At 41.8% G+C, this 23,285-nt stretch overlaps 1 protein-coding gene and 1 long non-coding RNA gene across 2 annotated transcripts in view; one reads left to right on the top strand and one right to left on the bottom strand.

The window, feature by feature from the left end:
• The window catches only part of LOC138854067 (uncharacterized), a 343,922-nt gene that overhangs the window by 168,256 nt on the left and 152,381 nt on the right, over positions 1 to 23,285 (top strand). The gene's annotated exons all lie outside the window — the stretch shown is intronic.
• The window catches only part of LOC128696191 (UDP-glycosyltransferase UGT5), an 81,648-nt gene that overhangs the window by 42,424 nt on the left and 15,939 nt on the right, over positions 1 to 23,285 (bottom strand). Inside the window, exons 3-4 of the mRNA XM_070094844.1 lie at positions 15,219 to 15,349; positions 10,985 to 11,218 (exon numbers count right to left, since the gene is read on the bottom strand). Of these exons, the coding sequence (XP_069950945.1) occupies positions 10,985 to 11,218; positions 15,219 to 15,349 (365 nt within the window). The remainder of the gene's footprint in view (positions 1 to 10,984; positions 11,219 to 15,218; positions 15,350 to 23,285) is intronic.

Genomic DNA, 23,285 nt, shown 5'->3' with positions numbered 1-23,285 from the left:
AATCGTAAATAACGATGTTATACACTTCATTCACTATACACTATAAATGTCACTGTATAACTGTAATCACACGTGAATATTACTTACACATATATAAATTTCACTGTTAATATATATTTGAAAGCTTACACTTTATATATAAGTTCCTTTAATATAACAGGTAGATCTATAAGAAACAAACTTTAACACAATCTTGTCTCTTAATTTCTGTCTATAAACATTATAAACACTATGTGTATATATATACACTCAAACAACATCACTTGGGTGTTGTCTTAATCAGCGATTTCAAGATTGGAGCAGTTGATGGAGGGTGCAGGATACCATCCCCCGTCTTCTTGTTGGGCGAGTCACCCAGCTCCCGTTTTCGTTGGGTGAACGCTGGGTGAGCGCCCGTTTTCTTTTGGCTGCCCATTCTCTGTGATTGAGTCTGGAGGGACTCATTTATACTGATTTATATTGTAAAACACTAGTTTTACAGCTTTTTTCGAAGGACCTTGGCTCATAGGTTATTTGTACACTGTAGTACAACATATTTGGACCACAGTGTGGTCTTTATCCGGTTCGAGCACGACCAATACTCTGTTGAGATTTTTGGCCTTACCTGCCGTGTTTATTATAACTATATATAATGAACACTTAGCTGATAAATGACAGCAAATCGTCTACACAGCCGCCCCTGCAGACGAGGTCTAGAAGCTGTCGAAACCATCACAACAGTGGGCTGTCAAGAGATACAATTTGTAAGTATAAATTACCCCTAGGGGGTGTTATGTCAGCATATTTCATTCGATGATGGCTGACGAAATACTTGTTTGGACTCAAAAGTCCACACCTTACTGCCGATTATAGGTTGATTACAAACTCCTTGTGACTCAAGAATTGCGCAATCCCCCGATCTACAAGAAATTCGTAACATACCTTGCTCTTTGTAACGTGAGCTATGGTGTTCTCAACACCTTCGACAGATATCGGTGACTTGATAGAAGCTGCAGTGTCCTTGGATGTCCACGTCTTCCATTGTCTAGGAAACGCACACTGGTACACTATGTTCCACAAGATTTGTCTTTATTGTTCACAATGTATCACAATAGAAGCTGATCACACTTCTATTAAGTGTTTGTGTTAGAGACACTTCGTTCACACTAACGCACAGATCAGTGTTCTTTGCTGGTTATCCTAGCGTCAGTGTCACTCATAATAGAGTCAAAGTTAGTCTGCCAGACGCCACAGTGCTCCATGCAGTCACTGCCCCCAGCACAAAAAAAAAAAAACGCTGACCTAGTACCTTGCATCCTTGTCACCTCCTCGATGAAGCAAAGCAGAATGTTTGTTTCTTGCTGTCTTAATCATAGACAACAATGTACAATATCTTTACTATGGTAATAAAGTGGGAGCAGGATTTTCCTTAATTGTCCTGCTAAGTAAGAGATGTACTGTCTCTTATAAAAATACACGTTGCAACACCGCTGCAAGGAGCAGAGGTCATTTGACTACGTGGCATAGCATCTGTGATCAATTACTCACTCTAGCAGTAAACAAGATGCTCGCCCCTTCTGAGTGGCCCCTCAGGTCTGAAAGGGCTGAAGGGGGCTGATACCCCCCTGCTGGAGAAAATTTCTCCACAAGTAGTCACGAAAGCGCTTGGAATTTCACTACTCTTTCACAGTGGTTGTTTTGCATATTTTAAAATCACTTGTTTACTGTGATCTTATTGCATATATATATATATATAATATATATATATATATATATATATGTCGTGCCGAATAGGCAGAACTTGCGATCTTGGCTTAAATAGCAACGCTCATCTTGCCATATAGGACAAGTGAAAATTTGTGTATGCAATAATTTCTCCAAAATCATTCTAAACCTAACAAAAAAAATATATTTCACTGGGTTTGTTTAGTATTATATTATTGTAAACAAATCTAAAATATATTTAGTTGTGTTAAGCTAAAATAAATTGCTCTTGTTATAATAAGGTTAGGTAAGTTTTCTAAGATTCTTTTGGTGCAAAATAAAAAAATTTTACATCAACATTAATGAAAAAAGTATATCTTTAAAAGTATAAGAGAAAATTTCAGAAAGGACTTAATTTTAAATGAGCTCTTGCTAATTGACCAGTTTTACATATTCGGCACGACATATATATATATATACTATATATATATATATATATATATATATATATATATATATATATATATATATATATATATATATATATATATATATATATATATATATATGCAAAACAACCACTCTGAAAGAATAGAGAAATTCCAAGCGCTTTCGTGACTACTCACATTATCAAGGAACTATGAAAGTAAAGCATCCAAGGAAGCTATATAAGGGGTCTGGCCAGCACCTCACTATCAGATCCCACAACGGTTAAACACCTGACGCGCGCCGACCCAACTTGGATAGGTCCTTTGCACAACTCGCCCACAAACTATTCTACCCAAGAAAATTTAAAAATTATTATTTGTCCAGTGTATTATTAAATTCTTCCCAAATTCTATTAATTATAAATGGATCTAATTTATATAAACCAAAGGAAATATTCATATTATTGTCAAAACTGCTTTTTATGAAACAAGATTCAATTATTTTCCTGTCGACCATGGACTTGCTTGATACTACTTTCTCAACTTTTTGAAAATCAATTGGATGGTTAAAATCTCTTACCTGAATAAATAGAGCATTGGAATCTTGTCCAGTTCTAATGCTATATTTATGTTGTTTTAATCTTAGTTCGAGATTTTTACCAGTTTGACCGTAATAAACTTTATGGCTGGAATGGGGACCCTCATCCTCAGAGAATAGAATGAACGTACCTCAGGGAAAACTCAAGGTTCTCTCCGGAGCTGTTTGAATATTTTCTTCTCCTACCTCCCCCTGTATTTGATATTCTATGTGAACATTAATTAATAAACAGAATACCTTTACAGAAAAACATAAACATGAATACAATGGCACAATGTATCAAAGATCATGAATTTCCTCCAGCTCCTCTGAGGCCAGACGCGAGCCAAGTATGCAGCAAGCATTTCCCCTCTGGATGGCTACGCTGAGGCGCTGGAACATGAAAGTGGCTGTCCTGGGGTCCATGGTGGTGTCGATGAGTCTGGAACCCAATTCTTTAAGGAAACGTGTGGCATTTTTTCCCCATGATCCCAAGGTCTCTGATTCCACTGGGACAAAGTGATACTGTTGCCTTATGTCCGTGTACTTGCTGATCTTGTACTCCTCCCTGTGGTCAGCAGCTCCTCCCTGTCGCCCCACACTGTGATGGATATAGGTGTCAGCCAGTGGGGACACACAGGTATAGTCCCATGCTAAGAGCTTGCCATTCTTCCAAGGATAGATGGTGATCCCGTCGGGGCAGTTTGCTGGGTTGTGGGTATTGTTGGCTGCTAGTGATCAGGGCTTCCTCTCGGCTGGGCATTCAGCTGTAGCAAGGGTTCTCTTAATGATGTCGTTGACCTCATTGTGTCTTGCATGCCAGCCCTTGGTTTTGGAACAGTTAAGACCATGTAGACCGCATTGGTCTGCTTGCGCTTCGCCGCAAATACACGTACATTCTGTGTGAATTGGGGCAGCAAGGCGCAGAGCTACTGCAATACGAAGGGTCTTAGGGTCGAGTCACGTTCCCGTTGCCGATATATATTATGGGTAATAGGTTCGTAGACAGCAACCGCCCAGGGAGGTACTACCGTCCTGCCAAGTGAGTGTAAAACAGAAACCTGTAATTGTTTTACATGATGGTAGGATTGCTAGTGTCTTTTTTCTGTCTCATAAACATGCAAGATTTCAGGTACGTCTTGCTGCTTCTACTTACACTTAGGTCACACTACACATACGTGTACAAGCATATATATACACACCCCTCTGGGTTTTCTTCTATTTTCTTTCTAGTTCTTGTTCTTGTTTATTTCCTCTTATCTCCATGGGGAAGTGGAACAGAATTCTTCCTCCGTAAGCCATGCGTGTTGTAAGAGGCGACTAAAATGCCAGGAGCAAGAGGCTAGTAACCCCTTCTCCTGTATAAATTACTAAATTTAAAAAGAGAAACTTTCGTTTTTCTTTTTGGGCCACCCTGCCTTGGTGGGATACGGCCGGTTTGATGAAAAAAATATATAATATATATATATATATATATATATATATATATATATATATGATAAATAAGACACATGTGCAACTCTTGGGTATCTTTATTGAGGAAACGTTTCGCCACACAGTGGCTTCTTCAGTCCATACAAAGGAGAATTTTGAAGGGCTGATCACATCGACTCAAGGTTGAGGGACTGATTACCTCATTCTCCTCCTGTTCTTCAAGATTCTCCTTTGTATGGACTGATGAAGGCACTGTGTGGCGAAACGTTTCCTCAATAAAGATACCCAAGAGTTGCACATGTGTCTAATTTATCAACGTGTCGGTTCTCTGAACCATTCAGCTACATATATATGTCGTGCCGAATATGTAAAACTGGTCAATTAGCAATAACTCATTTAAAATTAAGTCCTTTCTAAATTTTTCTCTTATACGTTTAAAGATATATTTTTTTCATTAATGTTAATGTAAAAAAATTTAATTTTGCTCCAAAAGAATCTTAGAAAACTTGCCTAACCTTATTATAACAAGAACAATTTATTTTAGCCTAACCCAACTAAATATATTTTAGATATGTTTACAATAATTTAATACTAAACAAACACAGTGAAATATATTTTTTTCGTTAGGTTCAGAATGATTTTGGCGAAAATATTGCATACACAAATTTTCGCTTCTCTTATATGGCAAGATGAGCGCTGCTGTTTAAGCCAAGATCGCAAGTTCTGCCTATTCAGCACGACATATATATATATATATATATATATATATATATATATATATATATATATATATATATATATATATATATATATATATATGCAGTAAGATCACGGTAAATATGTGATATCACAATATACAGAACAACCACTGTGGAAAAATAGTGAAATTCCAAGTGCTTTCGTGACATCTCACATTATCATAGTTCCTAGATAATGCGAGGACACGAAAGCACTTGGAATTTCACCATTTTATCACAATGGTTGTTCTGTGTATATATATAGTGTTCATTATGGCTCTCCCTGACCAAGGTCCAGCAGTAATTTCACCATTAAACTTATCCTCAGGGGTCCCTAGTATCTCTTCTCCATGATGGTTGTGTCTTGGTGAAATTATTCACAGAAACTCTCCATGTTGGAGTAAATCTAAGTTAAGATTTAAAGTCGTCATCCCAAACTTAATTGAAATCACATATTTTCACATCATTGTTGCCAGTGTAGTAATGGAGTTGTAAGTTAGGTTAGTGATGAATATCTCAGTATCCTCATTTAACATCTGAACTGAGGCTAAAACCTATGCCGATATGTAGTTGTGTTTGACGACGATGATGTAAATTAAAATACGTATTGCTGATTACTTAAGAGAAATATTTAAACGAATGTGGTTCAAGAGCGATAATAAGCTGTCTTCCATGATAACTTTTTCACATCGTTAAGGTAACCTCATTATGGTGAAAGTCATATACATAACTGGACTGTCTATCACTTGCTGACTTGGTTGTATTTGACTACAAGTGCCATAGAGCCTGATGGCCTTTAGGAAGGTAAACTGGAACTTTCGGAAAATTACGGAGTGGTTCGATCACCAAAAAATGTTTTGCTGAGAATTCTGAACACTGAATAAATTAATACCATTGGAATTCATCATGATGATGAGACTGTTTCAGCGGTAGGAGATATTGCAGCAGACAGTGATACCTTTAGTGCACATGATGAAGTGGAAATTAATGTTGAATTAAAGGAAGAGTCAACAAACACTTCTGGTAGAACCAGAAGCCCCTGAATCAATGTTTCCCACTGAACTGACAGTGTTAAAAAATTGCGTTTCCCCATGCACATTTCTTCCCATTTATGTCCATTAATTAGAGTTTTCTTACGTTGCTGTTGATCAGTTTATGAGAAACATGTCTCCATCGTGATAAGAAACATGTCTCTATCGTGATGAGAAACATGTCTCCATGGTGATGAAAAACTATTGAGAAATCTCGGCTGTAGCAATGCATTGGACAACGAGGCAATCTATCATTGGTTACCAAAAGTGTTACCACAATTTGAGCATTATTCACAGGCAGAGTGCTTGGTTATTTAAAAATAAGCAAAATCATTCTATTTTGCTTTACTGAAGCATCATGTGAGATAAAAAAAATATATCCCACGATACAGAACCAATAATACTATAACTGTTAGTTAAAGTTTGTTTCCAAATGTCGTAATATTATACATGAATGAAATTTGCAAGACATAGCACAGTAACTCAGGTATTCCTCAAGAAGTGGCACCTTCATGCAGAGGGATACACCACGGTTGTATAACATCTGTGTCTGCGTGCTGAAATGCAAAGAAATTTGGCAATATTAGTAGTACTGTTCTGACATTTCATACTTCACAAGCTCTGTAAAGTAATAAATTTAAGAGGAAGGTTGGATACGTCAAGAACCAGTGCATTAGCTCCCTACGTGTGTGACTACCAGATAAGCACAGTGACTGACTCTTAGCTTCAAAAGACCTCCACTGGTTGGACGTCTCGACTTCAACGTAAGTGAGACAGAGTTGCCAGAGCTTCGTTTGACTAGGTTTGCTGTTCGTGACTGCCGTTATTCTGAATGTCTTCCACTGCACTCAACTTCAGTCTGTTGTTGCTAAATATGTAAATGAACTTTGATATATTTTAAAATCTCTTGAAGCCATGTAATGAAAAATACTGTTGATTTTTTTCTCTGTATATACAGTCACTTCTTATAAATATACCCTGTGTCATGTAGGGGGGGTAATGATTAGGGGAATATGGGGGTAAGCGGGGGGGAGTCAGTAGGTAGGGGACAGGCGAGGCAGTAGGAGGGATGAGTGTGGAGGCAGTTAATGTGCTAGGAGGGATGAGTGTGGAGGTTGGTAGGTAACGTGAGGTCACTGGTGACTACAGCTTCACCTCTCATTACTCTACCCACCACTCCACACTACTCAACCACAGTTTATTATTAAGTCTTTGTACAATAATATATTTGGGAACAGGAGAACATTATTGTGGTTTAGATAAATGGGATGGTATGTATAAGCAGTGAGACAGGGAACACAATCAACTTGACGAAAATGAATATAACTTACAATATAGTACAGAGGACAGTTCACTACAGGAACTAAGCCACAAGTCCCAAGACCTACACAGCACGAGTACTGCGCCAAGCCAGTACTCTGCCCAATGCCTCCAACAGTCTCCTCCAGAGACTTCAGCAGCCTTCTCCCGAGCCCTGCACCCCAGCAGCAGCTCCGCTCGAAGTCTCTGCCCAGGAGCTCTGCACCCCAGCAGCAGCTCCGCTCGAATCTCCTGATCATGCTCTTCCTTGGGCTTTTATGGTGGTCCAAGCACCCTCCACAACCACATGTACGGCCTGACGCCTAGGTCTGACGCCGTCAAGAACAAAAGACCTCAGACGTGGGCGTGGCTACAGACGTCTGCCAAGGCAAGGTGTGACCATATAATTGGTTAAATTAGGTCTCCCCAGAGACCTCACAAGCCCAGCTGAACTACATCACATCCCCCTTTCTCCCCCAATTTAAAATATCTGAGAACTAGGACAATTTGCCCTAGTTATTAGACTATTTTAATCCTAATCCCTTAAATCTATTACAATACAAAGACAAAATTATACATAATACAAAATTATTCAACTACATATATTTCCCTCAACCTTCTCATCTACCACAAGGCAGCGTAATCAGTACACCTCGCAGTTGACCAGCATAATAGTTGCTCTCTGGTGCAAAGCCTCCTTACCCGTCATTTCTCCTTAAACCTCAATATCGGGCTCCAGTGCCTTCCCTACTTCTACTAGAAATGCACTAGCCAATGCTAGTCACCCTTGCACGTTAAGCATTGGGCCAAACCTCTCTAGGCTTCTGTGGCGTGGAAAACTGCTCCAACGGGTTGCATTCTTTCAAGTAACTGCAACTGGACCATTTCACGACCACCAAGGTCGCATTTTCGGCACACTTCACATGCACACTACAACATCTGAAAATCGAGACAGGGCAGGCATCGCAGCTAAGACCCTCCATTATCCTATGCCACTACTAGGATTCACTGGCCTCATAAAACAAGGCGGCCATAATCACTGGACCGTATTCAAGGTCACCTTATTTCACACAGGTAACACTAACACTTCTGGCAAGTCAAAGTAGGCTGGGGACATCTCACACTCAATTGTCTCTCATCGCTGGCAGGGCATCCCCGCATACCGATCGTACAGGTCGACCAGCAAGGCAGGATACACCTCCATACCGCCCTTGATAGCAGGCTGGTCCCAGCAGCTGGAGTCCATCTCCGCGGCTCATGTCCTTCCACATCTCCGAGGATGGCAGCTCCTTCATAGTAGATTCTCCTGTCCTGGCACACCAGCCAGGATCCCTCACACACCAGTGCAGCATCACCGCCATCTCCTCCTGAGCTAGGCAGCATCGCAGCATCACAGCATGGCTACTGCATCACAGCACGGTCCCAACATCTCAGCATCCCGGCACAGTCCCAGCATAGCAGACAGCATCACAGCACAGCCACAGCATAGCAAACAGCATCACAGCAGCCGACATCAGCAGTGGCAGGCTATGGTCAGTTGCTCAAGGTGAGGTGAGGTCACTTCAGGTCATCAACAGCAGGTGCGGTCACCCATCCCTGGCAACTGCGGGTAACTGGCGGTCCGCGGGTGATAGTCACAGAGACTGGGTGACTCAGACACCCACTACACTGGATGACAGACCAGGGCAGCAATGCATCCACTGGGGCACATCAACTGAGTGACTGGGCACATCAGGTGGATAATAATCATAGGCATCTCTTCAATGGGTGACAGTTGTGGGCTAGTCTTCCAAGGTGGGCTGGGTGACTTCTCGTTCCTCTGTAAATATTCAATTTCAGCCAGTAATTGCTTCCCCCAAAAGTCTCACCCAAATACTGATATTATCCACCATTTATCTCAAACCAACAACCAACTCCACCAAATATAATAATACAACCACACAATTACTCAGACCCACCTTCAAAAAAAACAAGGTCAGTTAAGGTCACTAGGATTATAATATCACACTGATATTTACTTTAACTTTACACACACAAGAAAAAAAAAAAGTGGTAGCAAATGGTAGCGTAAGAAGTGTAACCGAGCAGTCAAAAATAAGGCACATGGGACTGGTTCCTACTATAAAAATAAGAAGAACCACCACCGCTTAGACACCATGTCATGTAGGGGGGTAATGATTTGAATGATTACTTGGGGTTTATGGGAGTAAGGGAGTCAGTAGGCAGGGAGTAGGTAGGGGATTGGCTAGGAGAGGTGAGTCGAGTGACGCGCGGCGTAGGTAATGACAGGTCAGTGGTGACCACCACGACACTCTCATCAACTCGACACTACTCACTAACATGTGCCTCGCCCACTCTTCACTCATATATAAACATAATAAAATATAAGAAATAGGAATAAATAAAGGGGGCCCCAGCAGCAGCTCCGCTCGAATCTCTCGATCAGGAGCTCTGCACCCCAGCAGCAGCTCCGCTCCAATCTCTGCTCAGGAGCTCTGCACCCCAGCAGCAGCTCCGCTTGAATCTCCCTACTCAGCTCTTCCTTGGGCTTTTATGGTGGTCCAAGCACCCTCCACAACCACGTGTACGACCTGACGCCTAGGTCTGACGCCGTCAAGAACAAAAAGACCTCAGACGTGGGCGTGGCTACAGACGTTTGCCAAGGCAAGGTGTGACCATATAATTGGTTAAATTAGGTCTCCCCAGAGACCTCACAAGCCCAGCTGGACTACATCACACCTGTTTTGAAAAAAAATCATTTTGGGGTTTAAAATTAATAAAGTCCACTGTGTGATAACACTGCAGCGACCAATCAAATTATGGCAATCAGAGATGACCCATTTATCTATAAGCTTCTATAAATCGCATTAAAATAAAACTGCTATTATAATATAAATAAAGAAAGACGAGGCGAATCATAGAATTGACGAGGGAAAAAAATGTGAGTGGTGCAGTGAGGAGTCTGTGGAGACAAAGAACATTATCCATGGAAGCAAAGAGAGGAATATATCAGAATAAAGTGGTACCAACACTCTTATATGGGTGTGAAGCATGGGTGGTGAATGTTGCAACAAGGAGAAGGCTGGAGGCAGTGGAGATGTCATGTCTGAGGGCAATGTGTGGTGTGAATATCATGCAGAGAATCCATAGCTCAGAGATTAGGAGGTACATGGTTATTAAAAATATTATCCAGAGGGCTGAGGAGGGGTTGTTTAGGTGGTTTGGACATGTAGAGACGATGGAACAAAATAAAAGGACTTCGAAGGCATATAAATCTGACGTGGCAGCGGTCGGCCTAGGAAAGGTTGGAGGAAGGGGAAAAATGAGGTTTTTGTGGGCAAGGGACTTTGACTTCCAGCAAGCGTGCGTGAACGTGGTAGATAGGAGCGAGTTGAGGCAAATGGTTTTCATGACTTGACATGCTGTTGGAATATGAGCAAAGTAGCATTTATAAAAGGATTCAGGAAAACCGGTTAGCCGGACTTGTGTCCTGGAGGTGGGAAGTACAGTGCCTGCGTTCTGAAGGAGGGGGGAGACATGTTGCAGCTTTTTAACAGTAGTGTCGGCACGCCTATGGCAAAATAGTGATGGAGTAAATGATGATGAAAGTGTATCTTCTTTTCCGGGTCAACCTGCCTTGGTGGGAAACGGCAGATGTTGTAAGAAACAAAATATTATTATTATTATTATTGAGTGACGATGGTAAACACCTGCTATGCATAACATTATTATTTACAAGGAGAATAATAAATATAATTTATTATTATTATTAAGGAACAGTGATGGTCAACACACCTCTCTCTGTATCTTGGGCATCATACCCCAGACACGCCAGTAACCACCTTCGTGCAGTATTGTGTAGAGGTTGTGGAGGCGGTCAAAGAGAGAGTAAGGTCTTGGATAGTTGAAGAATGCGTTGGGCACGTACGCAGGATTGAGAACGTTGCCCATGATGGCGCTCTGATGCGGATCCACGCCCGCAGTGGCCAAGGTGATGAACGGCATTCCCACAGCAAAAGGGTAACCTATCTGGAATACAGGAGAGTTGACTTTCACAACTATTCCACCTGACTTCGGCTCTTACCCACTCAGCATCTGACTACCCAGAAAAAGAAGAAAGACGCCATCACTCACTCCGTTTTTCCAGAGGCGTGCCGACATTACAGTTCAGATGCCCCTCCGAACACCAATATCCCCGTCCCTTCTTCAGAGTGCAGGTACTGTACTTTTCACCTCCTGGACTAAAGTCCAGGTAACTGGTTTCCCTGAATCCCTTCATAAATGCTTACATTTCAAGAGTACAAGTCATAAAAACCTATTGTTTCCACTCACTTCTCTCTAACACGCTCATATGTGCCTGTTGGATGTCGAAGCTCTTCGGTTGGGATCCTCTCCAAGATACGATACTACGTGCCGCAAACTGCCCTTCTCACACTATACCATTCACTTATATATCCATACCTCACCTATGCTATCTGTGCTTGGGGTTCAACTGCAGCAACACACCTAAAGCCAATAATAACCCAACAAAAAGCCGCAGTAAGAATAATCACTAAATCCCATCCTTGGCAACACACCCCCCCCACTCTTCATAGATCTAAACTTACTCCCTGTTCAGTACATCCACACTTACTACTGTGCAATCTACATCTACAGGACCTTAAATTCCAATATTAACCTTGACCTAAAACGCTTTCTTAATAGATGCGACTGAACCCACAGGCACAACACCAGACACAAACATCTCTATGACATTCCCCGTGTCCGACTAAACCTTTACAAAAATTCAATGTATGTCAAAGGCCCTAAAATCTGTAACACCCTACCTGAAAATTCTAAAACTGCAGACACATTCATCACCTTCAAAACTACCATCAGAAAACATCTTATCTCCCTGATACACCCTGTCAACTAATTACACGAATACCACCTGGTGATTAACACTTTCACTCACCCATTTGACCATAAACAGAAATATCAATCTCAATCTCAAAATAATGAATCTTAACTAGTCATAAGTTGGCCTGTGATACTCCAATAATGAAACTATGTATAGTGCCAAAACAAAAGCATTGACATTGTTAAACTCACAAACTAGTATTTAGTCACTTAGCCATAATACCAACTAACCTCATAATTTTGTAATATTTTAAACATAAGATTTAATTTAAGTCTGCCCGAAATGCCTAGCCATGCTAGGTGTTCTAGTGGTACACTCTGTAATTATTATTTTACTACATGTAAACCACACACTAACCAAATTCTGTAAACTCAGCATTGTAATCCTTATAGAGAATAAATTTTGAATTTGAATTTGAATTTGAACAAAAACTCACTTATTTCCTTCCATCCTACCTTTCCTAGGACGGCCCCTTCCTCTTCTTCCCTCCCTCCACCATAGATATATACACACACCAAGTCATCCCATTTTTCTCCATCCTCTTTAAATGTCGAAACAACTTCAATAAACCCCTCCTCAGCCATATGGATAATTTTTTTTAGTAACCCCGCACCTCGTGTTAATCTCCAAGCTACGAATTCTCTGCATAATAGTCACATCACACATTACCCTCAGACACGACATCTCCATTGCCTCCAGCCTCTTCTTTGCTGCAACGTTTAAAACCCATGCATGCTTCATACCCTTATAAGAGTGTTGGTAGCACTGTGTTCCGGTACATTTCTTTCTGGTTCCGTGGATAGAGTTCTCTGTCTCCACAGATGCTTCATCGCAACAGTTTCATAAAGCCAGTTTGTGGTGAAAGGTTGCAAGCTTAAAGACTCTTCTGCAATGTGTATCTTACCACAGTGTCGTTGTGGCATGCAAAGAGCACGTAATCTTTATTCGGCGCAAGTTACACACCCTCATTTACAGGCTCCCCCCCCCCCCCAACCAGCGAACCAGGTGACTGAGGGTTGACGATGGGGCCCTGTCGTTCAACCAGTACCCAGGTTCCAGCCATTTTGGACTCCTGGGTTGTAATAGTCGTGCTGCCACATTCTTCTACAACTATATCACAATGTTTGAAATCGATCTTCAGATCAGGTCTCGGTCCTTTCTGAACTATTATAAAGTCACGATAGAGAGAGAGAGAGAGAGAGGAGGAGGAGGAGGAAAGCAAAGCAGGCGTGAGACTATATGGTGAGTAAGGAGGCAGTCAAGATCAGGTGAGGTTAGAAGATGACATGGTCATTTTATATGCCACATTCAAGATCAGGTCTGAAGAGACGAGGAATTAGTCAAGATGGGTAAGTGACCTAGAGACTGAGACACTTGTTTCATTCTCCGAGGACATCAGAGGGTTGGGTGGACCAGACTGGCGGGTTAGTGGACTTATAGATCAAGACGAACATGGGAAAGCCACTCTTCGTCCAAGGGGACACAAGAGGGGAGCGTCGCCCCCTTCCTGGAAACATTATATCTCCATGAGATTTTTTTCGTCTCATTGATACAAGATATAATCAGATGAAAGGCTGATGTAAAAGAAAATTAAGTACGCTGTGCACTGAGCTTTGTATTAGCCTATTACAATAACCTGTTTCACAAATTTCTCTGAGAGCAACTGTTGCCCGATTTGAACCAGGTAATATCCCCCCCCCCCCCGCAAAAAATGGGAATTCCATGCTTCCTAGTGTATTGATTTAAAAATCTGTTATATATACTTCGTTAATGAAAAAAATATTTAACATCCCTATTTGTTTGTGCTTGTCAATGTCTTTGGACGGACACGTCCCAGTGAGGCACCCAGAGAATTATATTGACCACTAAGTTCAGATGCTCACCACTATGTAACACCGTATATAAGACGTCTTTGCGTTCTGCTGAAAAGGACCTCAGATCAAAGTCGAAATATTAAAAAACAAAAATTGTAGCCTTGTGGGTTCATTCCATTTTTGAGTGATAATGAGTTATAATGGTAGTTTGAAAATGATTCAGAATGTGACTTAGAATACGACTTAAAACATAACTTAGAATTTAATCAGAACTTGATATTGAACATGCAAGAGAACATTCGCTAAATTATAGTTAGAATGTGATTTAAAACATCGATAAAACATAAATATGGGAGAGAACATGACTTGGAAAATGAATTGGAATTCTAGTTAGAACGTGAGTGAAAATGTGTGTTAGAACATGACTTAAAACATGAATCAGAACGTGATTTAGAATGTAAGTTCTAAGTCACGTTTCTACTAGCAAGAACACTAGTCGAAACATCAGTGAGATGAAACACGAATTAGAAGATGAACTTAACATGAGCTACAAAGTGAGTTAGACAATGACTTATAAAATGAATTACTAGAACATAAGTTTGAAGGCGAGTTGGATCATGAGTTGTATACCTGGAGTATGCCTGGAGAGGGTTTCGGGGGTCATCGCCCCCTAAGCCCTGTCTGAGACCAGGGATCTGATCAACCAGGCTGTTACTGCTGGCCACACATAAACCGACGTATGAACCACAGCCCGGCTGATCAGGTACTGACTTTAGGTGCCTGTCCAGTGCCTTCTTGAAGACAGCCAGGGATCTATTGGTAATTCCCCTTACGTATGCTGGGAGGCAGTTGAACAGTCTTGGGCCCCGGACACTTATTGTGTTGTCTCTCAATGTACTCGTGGCACCCCTGCTTTTCATTGGGGGAAATGTTGCATCTCCTGCCGAGTGTTTTGCTTTCATTGGGAGTGATTTTCGTGTTCAAGTTTCGTACTAATCCCTCTAGGATTTTCCAAGTATATATTATCATGCATCTCTCTCACCTGCGTTCCAAGGAATACAAATCAAGGGACTTCAGCCGTTCCCAGTAATTTAGGTGTTTGATCGTACTTATGTGTGTCGTAAAAGTTCTCTGTATACTCTCCAGGTCATCAATTTCGCCTGCCTTAAAGGCGAAACACATAAGTAAGAAGATGAATTTGAACATGAATTAGAACGTGAGGTAGAACATGAGTTTGAAGGTGACTTGCATGGTGAGTTAAACCATGAGTCGGAACACAAGACTAAAAGAAAATCTAAAGCGAAATTCAAGTTACCTCATTGAAAAGATGGTCCGTCATAACTACGTCAAATTCGTGTCTTGTGTTGTAGAGTTGCATAACCTTTGGTGAAGAGTAGAATCTGGACACCAGCGGCACCAAATACACCTCCAGTAGCACCATCGCTCCTGCCGATATAATTTGAACTTCAGTACTAGCGAGCTCAGTGAGTACATGTAAACTTCAGCACTAGCGAGCTCAGTGAGTTCGTGTAAACTTCAGCACTAGCGAGCTCAGTGAGTTCGTATAAACTTCAGCACTAGCGAGCTCAGTGAGTTCGTGTAAACTTCAGTACTAGCGAGCTCAGTGAGTTCGTGTAAACTTCAGCACTAGCGAGCTCAGTGAGTTCGTGTAAACTTCAGCACTAGCGAGCTCAGTGAGTTCGTGTAAACTTCAGCACTAGCGAGCTCAGTGAGTTCGTGTAAACTTCAGCACTAGCGAGCTCAGTGAGTTCGTGTAAACTTCAGCACTAGCGAGCTCAGTGAGTTCGTGTAAACTTCAGCACTAGCGAGCTCAGTGAGTTCGTGTAAACTTCAGCACTAGCGAGCTCAGTGAGTTCGTGTAAACTTCAGTACTAGCGAGCTCAGTGAGTTCTTGTAAACTTCAGCACTAGCGAGCTCAGTGAGTTCGTGTAAACTTCAGTACTAGCGAGCTCAGTGAGTTCTTGTAAACTTCAGCACTAGCGAACTCAGTGAGTACATGTAAACTTCAGCACTAGCGAACTCAGTGAGTACATGTAAACTTCAGTACTAGCGAGCTCAGTGAGTACATGTAAACTTCAGCACTAGCGAACTCAGTGAGTACATGTAAACTTCAGCACTAGCGAACTCAGTGAGTACATGTAAACTTCAGTACTAGCGAGCTCAGTGAGTACATATAAACTCTCGCTCTTCATGGGAATATTGTCAAGGTAATAAGATGCATAAATTATTTAAACATTGGATAAATAACCCCGCACATAATAGATTGAAACTTATGACGACGTTTCGGTCAGACGTGGACCACCAGTTAATGGTCCAAGTCGGACCGAAACGTCGTTTTAAGTTTCAGTCTCTTATGTGCAGGTTATCTGTGCATTGTTCCAGTCACCGTATTGTGTCTTTTAATTATTTACACAAGTTGACACCAGATGTATCTATGAGAATATATCCACAATTAGCAGAACAACCCTTGATTGAAAACACATTTCTCTATTGGTTGAGCGAAATGCAGTTTAAGGGCTGAGTGCTTCCAGTGTAAGATAAAGTGAGTTAAGATTTTGCTAGGGTGAAAGTACCCCGGTTCAGTTCAGTGGTGTCTGATGCACCGATGATCGCTAGTTCCAGGCCCTCGTTGCAAGTTTACCGGTGTTCCAGCATTCTGGTGGCGACGCTTCGTGACCTTCGTCATATGGGACTGGAAAGATTCCAAACGTATCATTAAAGACTTGGAAGGAAACACAAATAACCCACACATAAAAGAGAGGAGCTTACGACGACGTTTCGGTCCGACTTTGACCATTGACAAAGTCACACTTTGTCAATGGTCCATGTAGGACCGAAACGTCGTTGTAAGCTCCTCTCTTTCATGTGCGGGTTATTTGTGTTTCCTTCCAAGTCTTTAATGATACGTTTGGAATCTTTCCAGTCCACAATTCAGATTTACGGTAAACCCCATTAATAATAACAGTCTTATTCACGTCTCCCATAATGCCATAAATACAAAATTAGGAGCTTTAACTGGCTTCTTTTGACAGATCTTCTGACAGTCACATAGAAATTGTGATGCGAGAAGCCATTCGTGTCATAACCAGACCTTGATACAGAGAACCAAACAGCAATAGTGTTGGTGGTAAACAATAAATATGAGTGTTAGGTAAATGGACACAGATGCAACTGATGTGACATTTTACTGTTGCAACGTTACGCTCTCCAGGAACTTATCAAGCCCTAACGGCTTGATAAAGCTCCTGGAGAGCGAAACGTTGCTACAATAAAATGTCACATTAGTTGCATCTGTGTCCATTTACCTAACACTCATATTTATTGTTTACCACCAACACTATTGCTGTTTGGTTCTCTGTATCAAGGTCTGGTTATGACACGAATGGCTTCTCGCATCACAATTTCTATGTGACTGTCAGAAGATCTGTCAAAAGAAGCCAGTTAAAGCTCCTAATTTTGTATTTATGGCATTATGGGAGACGTGAATAAGACTGTTATTATTAATGGGGTTTACCGTAAATCTGAATTGTGGACTGGAAAGATTCCAAACGTATCATTAAAGACTTGGAAGGAAACACAAATAACCCGCACATAAAAGAGAGGAGCTTACGACGACGTTTCGGTCCGACTTGGACCATTGACAAAGTGTGACTTTGTCAATGGTCAAAGTCGGACCGAAACGTCGTCGTAAGCTCCTCTCTTTTATGTGCGGGTTATTTGTGTTTCGTTCCAGTCACGGTATTGTGCCTTTTCTTGTTATATACTTTGAAGGAACCAGACGATGGTGGCTGGGATCAACGGTAATCAGTCAGCTACAGAACAGAACCAAGGTAGAGAATCAAAAATGGCTATAATTATAACCATAATTTTTAAAGGGATGGACCGGTGAGCCTCGTCAGATGACCAAAAACTCCAGCGGCTCATCATATAACTAAAACCTGCGTCAGGAAACACTTGTCTTGTTTCCTGACCTAAACCAAGGTATTGGCACAACCCTTGACACACATTATCTTACCTGAGAAATGTGATGACTGTCTATTGTTCAGTAATATTTAATTTCGTAAAACATTGTATAATATTACAAAGATGATTAACAATTGCTGCAGATAAACTGAGGTGTAGAGCTCAGAAGAGAGACAGAGATGTAGACTACTGTTTAACGAGTGAAAGGAAGAGCATAGTCTCTACGAGTGAAGGGAAGGGCATAGTCTCTACGAGTGAAGGGAAGGGCATAGTCTCTACGAGTGAAGGGAAGGGCATAGTCTCTACGAGTGAAGGGAAGAGCATACTCTACGAGTGAAGGGAAGAGCATAGTCTCTACGAGTGAAGGGAAGGGCATAGTCTCTACGAGTGAAGGGAAGGGCATAGTCTCTACGAGTGAAGGGAAGGGTATAGTCTCAACGAGTGAAGGGAAGGGTATAGTCTCAACGAGTGAAGGGAAGAGCATAGTCTACGAGTGAAGGGAAGAGCATAGTCTACAAGTGAAGGGAAGAGCATAGTCTCTACGAGTGAAGGGAAGGGCGTAGTCTCTACGAGTGAAGGGAAGAGCATAGTCTACGAATGAAGATAAGAGCATAGTCTCTACGAGTGAAGGGAAGAGCATAGTCTCTATGAGTGAAGGGAAGAGCATAGTGTCTTGGCTACCAGCCAAGTCCCCTCGACTACACTCAGTCTTACCTTGCTGACTAGGACGAATATTAATCTATTTTCTAGCATCCAATCAACACAAAGACACAGAGAAACACATCTAATACATTTTATTAATGTGGACATAGCCTAAGAATTTTGCCTTGTGTCTTCCTTACGTCTTGTAGGAATTTGATGAATAAGACATCTTTACTTCACTTAGATATGTTAGGTAAGACACATATGCAACAGTTAGACAACTTTATTCCGAAACGTTTCGCCTACACAGTAGGCTTCTTCAGTCGAATACAGAAAGTAGGCAGGAACAGTAGAGATGTGAAGACGATGTAATCAGTCCATCACCCTTAAAGTCGTAGAATTTGAGGTTGTCAGTCCCTCGGCCTGGAGAAGTTCAGTTCCATAGTCAGGAACTATCTGAAGATCAAGCGACAGTGCGGAGACTTAAATACTGTCGGAAGGAGAGGTGCAGGGTAGTAGTAGTAGTAGAAGTAGTAGTAGTAGTGAGAGGCCACTGAGAGGTCATGTCCCTCTCAGATCCAACGCTTCTCACTTAAAAAGCTTGTCCAAGGTGTTTTCTGTACCAAGATGCCACGTGTTGCAGTGTCTGACAAGTTCCTGACTATGGAACTGAACTTCTCCAGGCCGAGGGACTGACAACCTCAAATTCTACGACTTTAAGGGTGATGGACTGATTACATCGTCTTCACATCTCTACTGTTCCTGCCTACTTTCTGTATTCGACTGAAGAAGCCTACTGTGTAGGCGAAACGTTTCGGAATAAAGTTGTCTAACTGTTGCATATGTGTCTTACCTAACAACCTGTCGGTATTGTATACCATTTTGATGTTCACTTAGGTATCTTTCTTGCTGGAACGTTTCGCCTCCACAACAAGCATCTCCAATCGAATATAGGTGATTTAATCAGTCCGTCAGCCTTAGTAGAAAGTGATCAGTCCCTCAAGCCTATTGGTAGGCATGTGCCCAGACCTAATGTTTTATAGTATATTGTATATATCAGGGAACGGGTGGGGGCTGAACCCATGGTGAGTCCAAAAGCTCTCAAGCCAGTGCGTTAACCACTGGGCCTTTGAGTTTTAGGACTCGCTTGCCATGGGTTCTAACCCCACCCGTTCCGTGGTTGGTATGCAATCGTGTTATTACGATTTCGGGATTTATATTGTATACAACAGTATTGTATACCATCAGTAATATAGTTGTCTGACACAGCAACACCGTGGTATCTCGATGTTGGGGAGGTCTACCGCAACACCGTGGTATCTCGGTGTTGGGGAGGTCTACCGCAACACCGTGGTATCGCGGTGTTGGGGAGGTCTACCGCAACACCGTGGTATCGCGGTGTTGGGGAGGTCTACCGCAACACTGTGGTATCTCGGTGTTGGGGAGGTCTACCGCAACACTGTGGTATCTCGGTGTTGGGGAGGTCTACCGCAACACCGTGGTATCGCGGTGTTGGGGAGGTCTACCGCAACACTGTGGTATCGCGGTGTTGGGGAGGTCTACCGCAACACTGTGGTATCTCGGTGTTGGGGAGGTCTACCGCAACACCGTGGTATCTCGGTGTTGGGGAGGTCTACCGCAACACCGTGGTATCGCGGTGTTGGGGAGGTCTACCGCAACACTGTGGTATCTCGGTGTTGGGGAGGTCTTCCACAACTCCCTTGCTAAATCATTATTTATCATGACCTGTTCCAGCAGTGGTCCCTCCTCACTTGTGACCTCGACAACAACTGCTTCGCCTCCTTTCTGCTTTAGTGCATGCTGTAATTTAGGTTTGAGAGGCTGCCCATCTCCTGTCAGAACTGACGGACTGATCACGACAATACTTCTACTTTTACTGTCTCCAGTGTTCTCCTGCATTAAACTGAAGAATCCTGTTGTGCAGGCGAAATATTTTTGCAATAAAGACACCCATATGTTGCACATGTGTCTTATTCATCACTTGTTGGTATTTTTTTATAATACTATAGGAACTTGGAGATAAATAGTATAAAATACCGACACGATGGAAAAAAAAATATAATAATTCGATTGTTTATTGACTTGTAAATCCCACTGTATGAGCGACTTGTAGTAAATGAAGGATCGCATTATATTGCATTTGTCTTATTTTTTCAACTACAGGAACTAGTTGACATAGATTCTAGGTGTCCTGTTCGTTTTGTATCTTATGTTCTGTTTACTTTTTCCGTTTGTCAAAATCCTGTGTCCAGTGTAGCCGTAGTCGCATTCTAAGAAACACTTAATTCAGTTGGATGAAGTATAGTGTAGTTGACAAGTTGTTAAAAAGACACACGAAAAAGACCTCTAATAATGTTTCAGAATTGTGAGCATTGTAGAGTTTGTCATTAATTCGATGATTAAGAAACATAGATACCTTTGGTATCTATAACCCTTCTTTTACATACCCTTGGTATCTATAACCCTAGTATGTTATAGATACTCTGAACTTTCGTTTATGGTATCTATAACACACCACAGTGACCACAAACATATATATTACTCTAATGTCTTGGCGGTTTAACTTGCTATAACTGCCAGGTTTATTAGACTTATTTCGTGTGAGTAGTTGGTGGATTTGAGTCATGTGCAAATGTTTTATACAGGTTTAAACATGTGTGTGGTATTTGTATATGTTTGATTAGTTGTGTTTTGGGTTTTGACTCTTTAACATATGAGGACTGATTAACTTGCGTTTGCAGACTGATAGGCTTAGAATTTGGTATCAGTTCAAATACTGTACGTTCTTTACTGTTGTTATTTCTCATACAGACTTTATACATAGTTATAAAGATGCCTTTGCAAAGATTGGAGAATATAACACATCTTGTTTTACCAAGTCCATCGACACGTTAATAGGAAGTAAATTCTTCGGGTTATTAGCAAGATGATGTGATTGTCTATCACACTCTGGTACAATAAGAGAATAGCTCCTGGCCCCGTCTCTTCACTGGCCGCTACTAAGTCACTCTTTCCCTAATTTTCCTTGAGCTAATTTCTAACTGTCCGACACATAGAACTTTTAAATTAAAGCCTGTTGATATAGTCTGTCCTATATAGAAACTGGGAACAAGAATCTACTATGAAAGTAGATCTAAGGTAAGTCTGAGAGATAGCTCTGCCTAGGAGTTAGAATTAGAGCTCTTGTCACAATGTATCAGTCCTGGAGAGTCACAAGTATCACTTCATGGGGTTGTATCTTCTACTACCATCTGTTCTGGTAAATTTGTGTCAGTCTTACTACAAACCGACTTTGCTAAATGTGGACAGAAATGGTGGAAGTCTTCATATAAGGATTGATGATTATTTATCATTGTCTTACCGTTACAAAAAAATTGGAGGGTGGCAAGACACATAAGCTTGACTTATAACTGTTTGTGTGTGTGTGTGTACTAACTGTGGTTGCAGGAGTCGATTCATAGCTCCCCCGTCTCTTCACTGGCCGCTACTAAGTCACTCTTTCCCTGCTCCATGAGCTCTGTCAAACCTCTTCTTAAAGCTATGTATGGTTCCTGCCTAAGCTACATTACTTTCCAGTTGTAACTATATAACTGAAGAAATACTTTCTAACAACCCTGTGACTCATCTGAGTCTTCAACTTCCAATTGTGTCCCCTTGTTGTAGTGTCCCATCTCTGGAACATCCTGTCTTTGTCCACCTTGTCAGTTCCTCTCAGTATTTTATATGTCGTTATCATGTCCCCCTATCTCTCCTGTCCTCCAGTGTCATCAGGTCGATTTCCCTTAACCTCTCCTCGTAGGATATACCCCTTAGCTCTGGGACTAGTCTTGTTGCAAACCTTTGCACTTTCTCTAGTTTCTTTACATGTTTGGCTAGGTGTGGGTTCCAAACTGGTGCCGCATACTCCAATATGGGCCTAACGTACGCAGTGTACAGGGTCCTGAACGATTCCTTATTAAGATGTCGGAATGCTGTTCTGAGGTTTGCTAGGCGCCCAAATGCTGCAGCAGTTATTTGGTTGATGTGCGCCTCAGATGTGCCTGGTGTTATACTCACCCCAAGATCTTTTTCCTTGAGTGAAGTTTGTAGTCTCTGGCCCCCTAGACTGTACTCCGTCTTCTTTTTTGCCCTTCCCAAATCTTCATGACTTTGCACTTGGTGGGGTTGAACTCCAGGAGCCAATTGCTGGGCCAGGTCTGCAGCCTGTCCAGATCCCTTTGTAGTTCTGCCTGGTCCTCGTCCGAATGAATTCTTCTCATCAGCTTCACATCATCTGCAGACTAGGACACTTCGGAGTCTATTCCTTCCGTCATGTCGTTCACGAATACCAAAAACAGCACCGGTCCTAGGACTGACCCCTGTGGGACCCCACTCGTCACAGGTGCTCATTCTGACACCTCGCCACGTACCATGACTCGCTGCTGTCTTCCTGATAAGTATTCCCTGATCCATTGTAGTGCCTTCCCTGTTATCCCTGCCTGGTCCTCCAGTTTTTGCACTAATCTCTTGTGTGGTACTGTGTCAAACGCCTTCTTGCAGTCCAAGAAAATGCAATCCACCCACCCCTCTCTTGTCTTACTGCTGTCACCATGTCATAGAACTCCAGTAGGTTTGTGACACAGGATTTCCCGTCCCTGAAATCATGTTGGCTGCTGTTGATGAGGTCATTCCTTTTTAGATGTTCCACAACTCTTCTCCTGATAATCTTCTCCATGGCTTTGCATACTATACATGT

This window comes from Cherax quadricarinatus, chromosome 48 (genome assembly GCF_038502225.1).
Source record: "Cherax quadricarinatus isolate ZL_2023a chromosome 48, ASM3850222v1, whole genome shotgun sequence".
Lineage (NCBI taxonomy): Eukaryota > Metazoa > Arthropoda > Malacostraca > Decapoda > Parastacidae > Cherax > Cherax quadricarinatus.
This window is presented reverse-complemented; position numbering and strand designations above follow the sequence as displayed.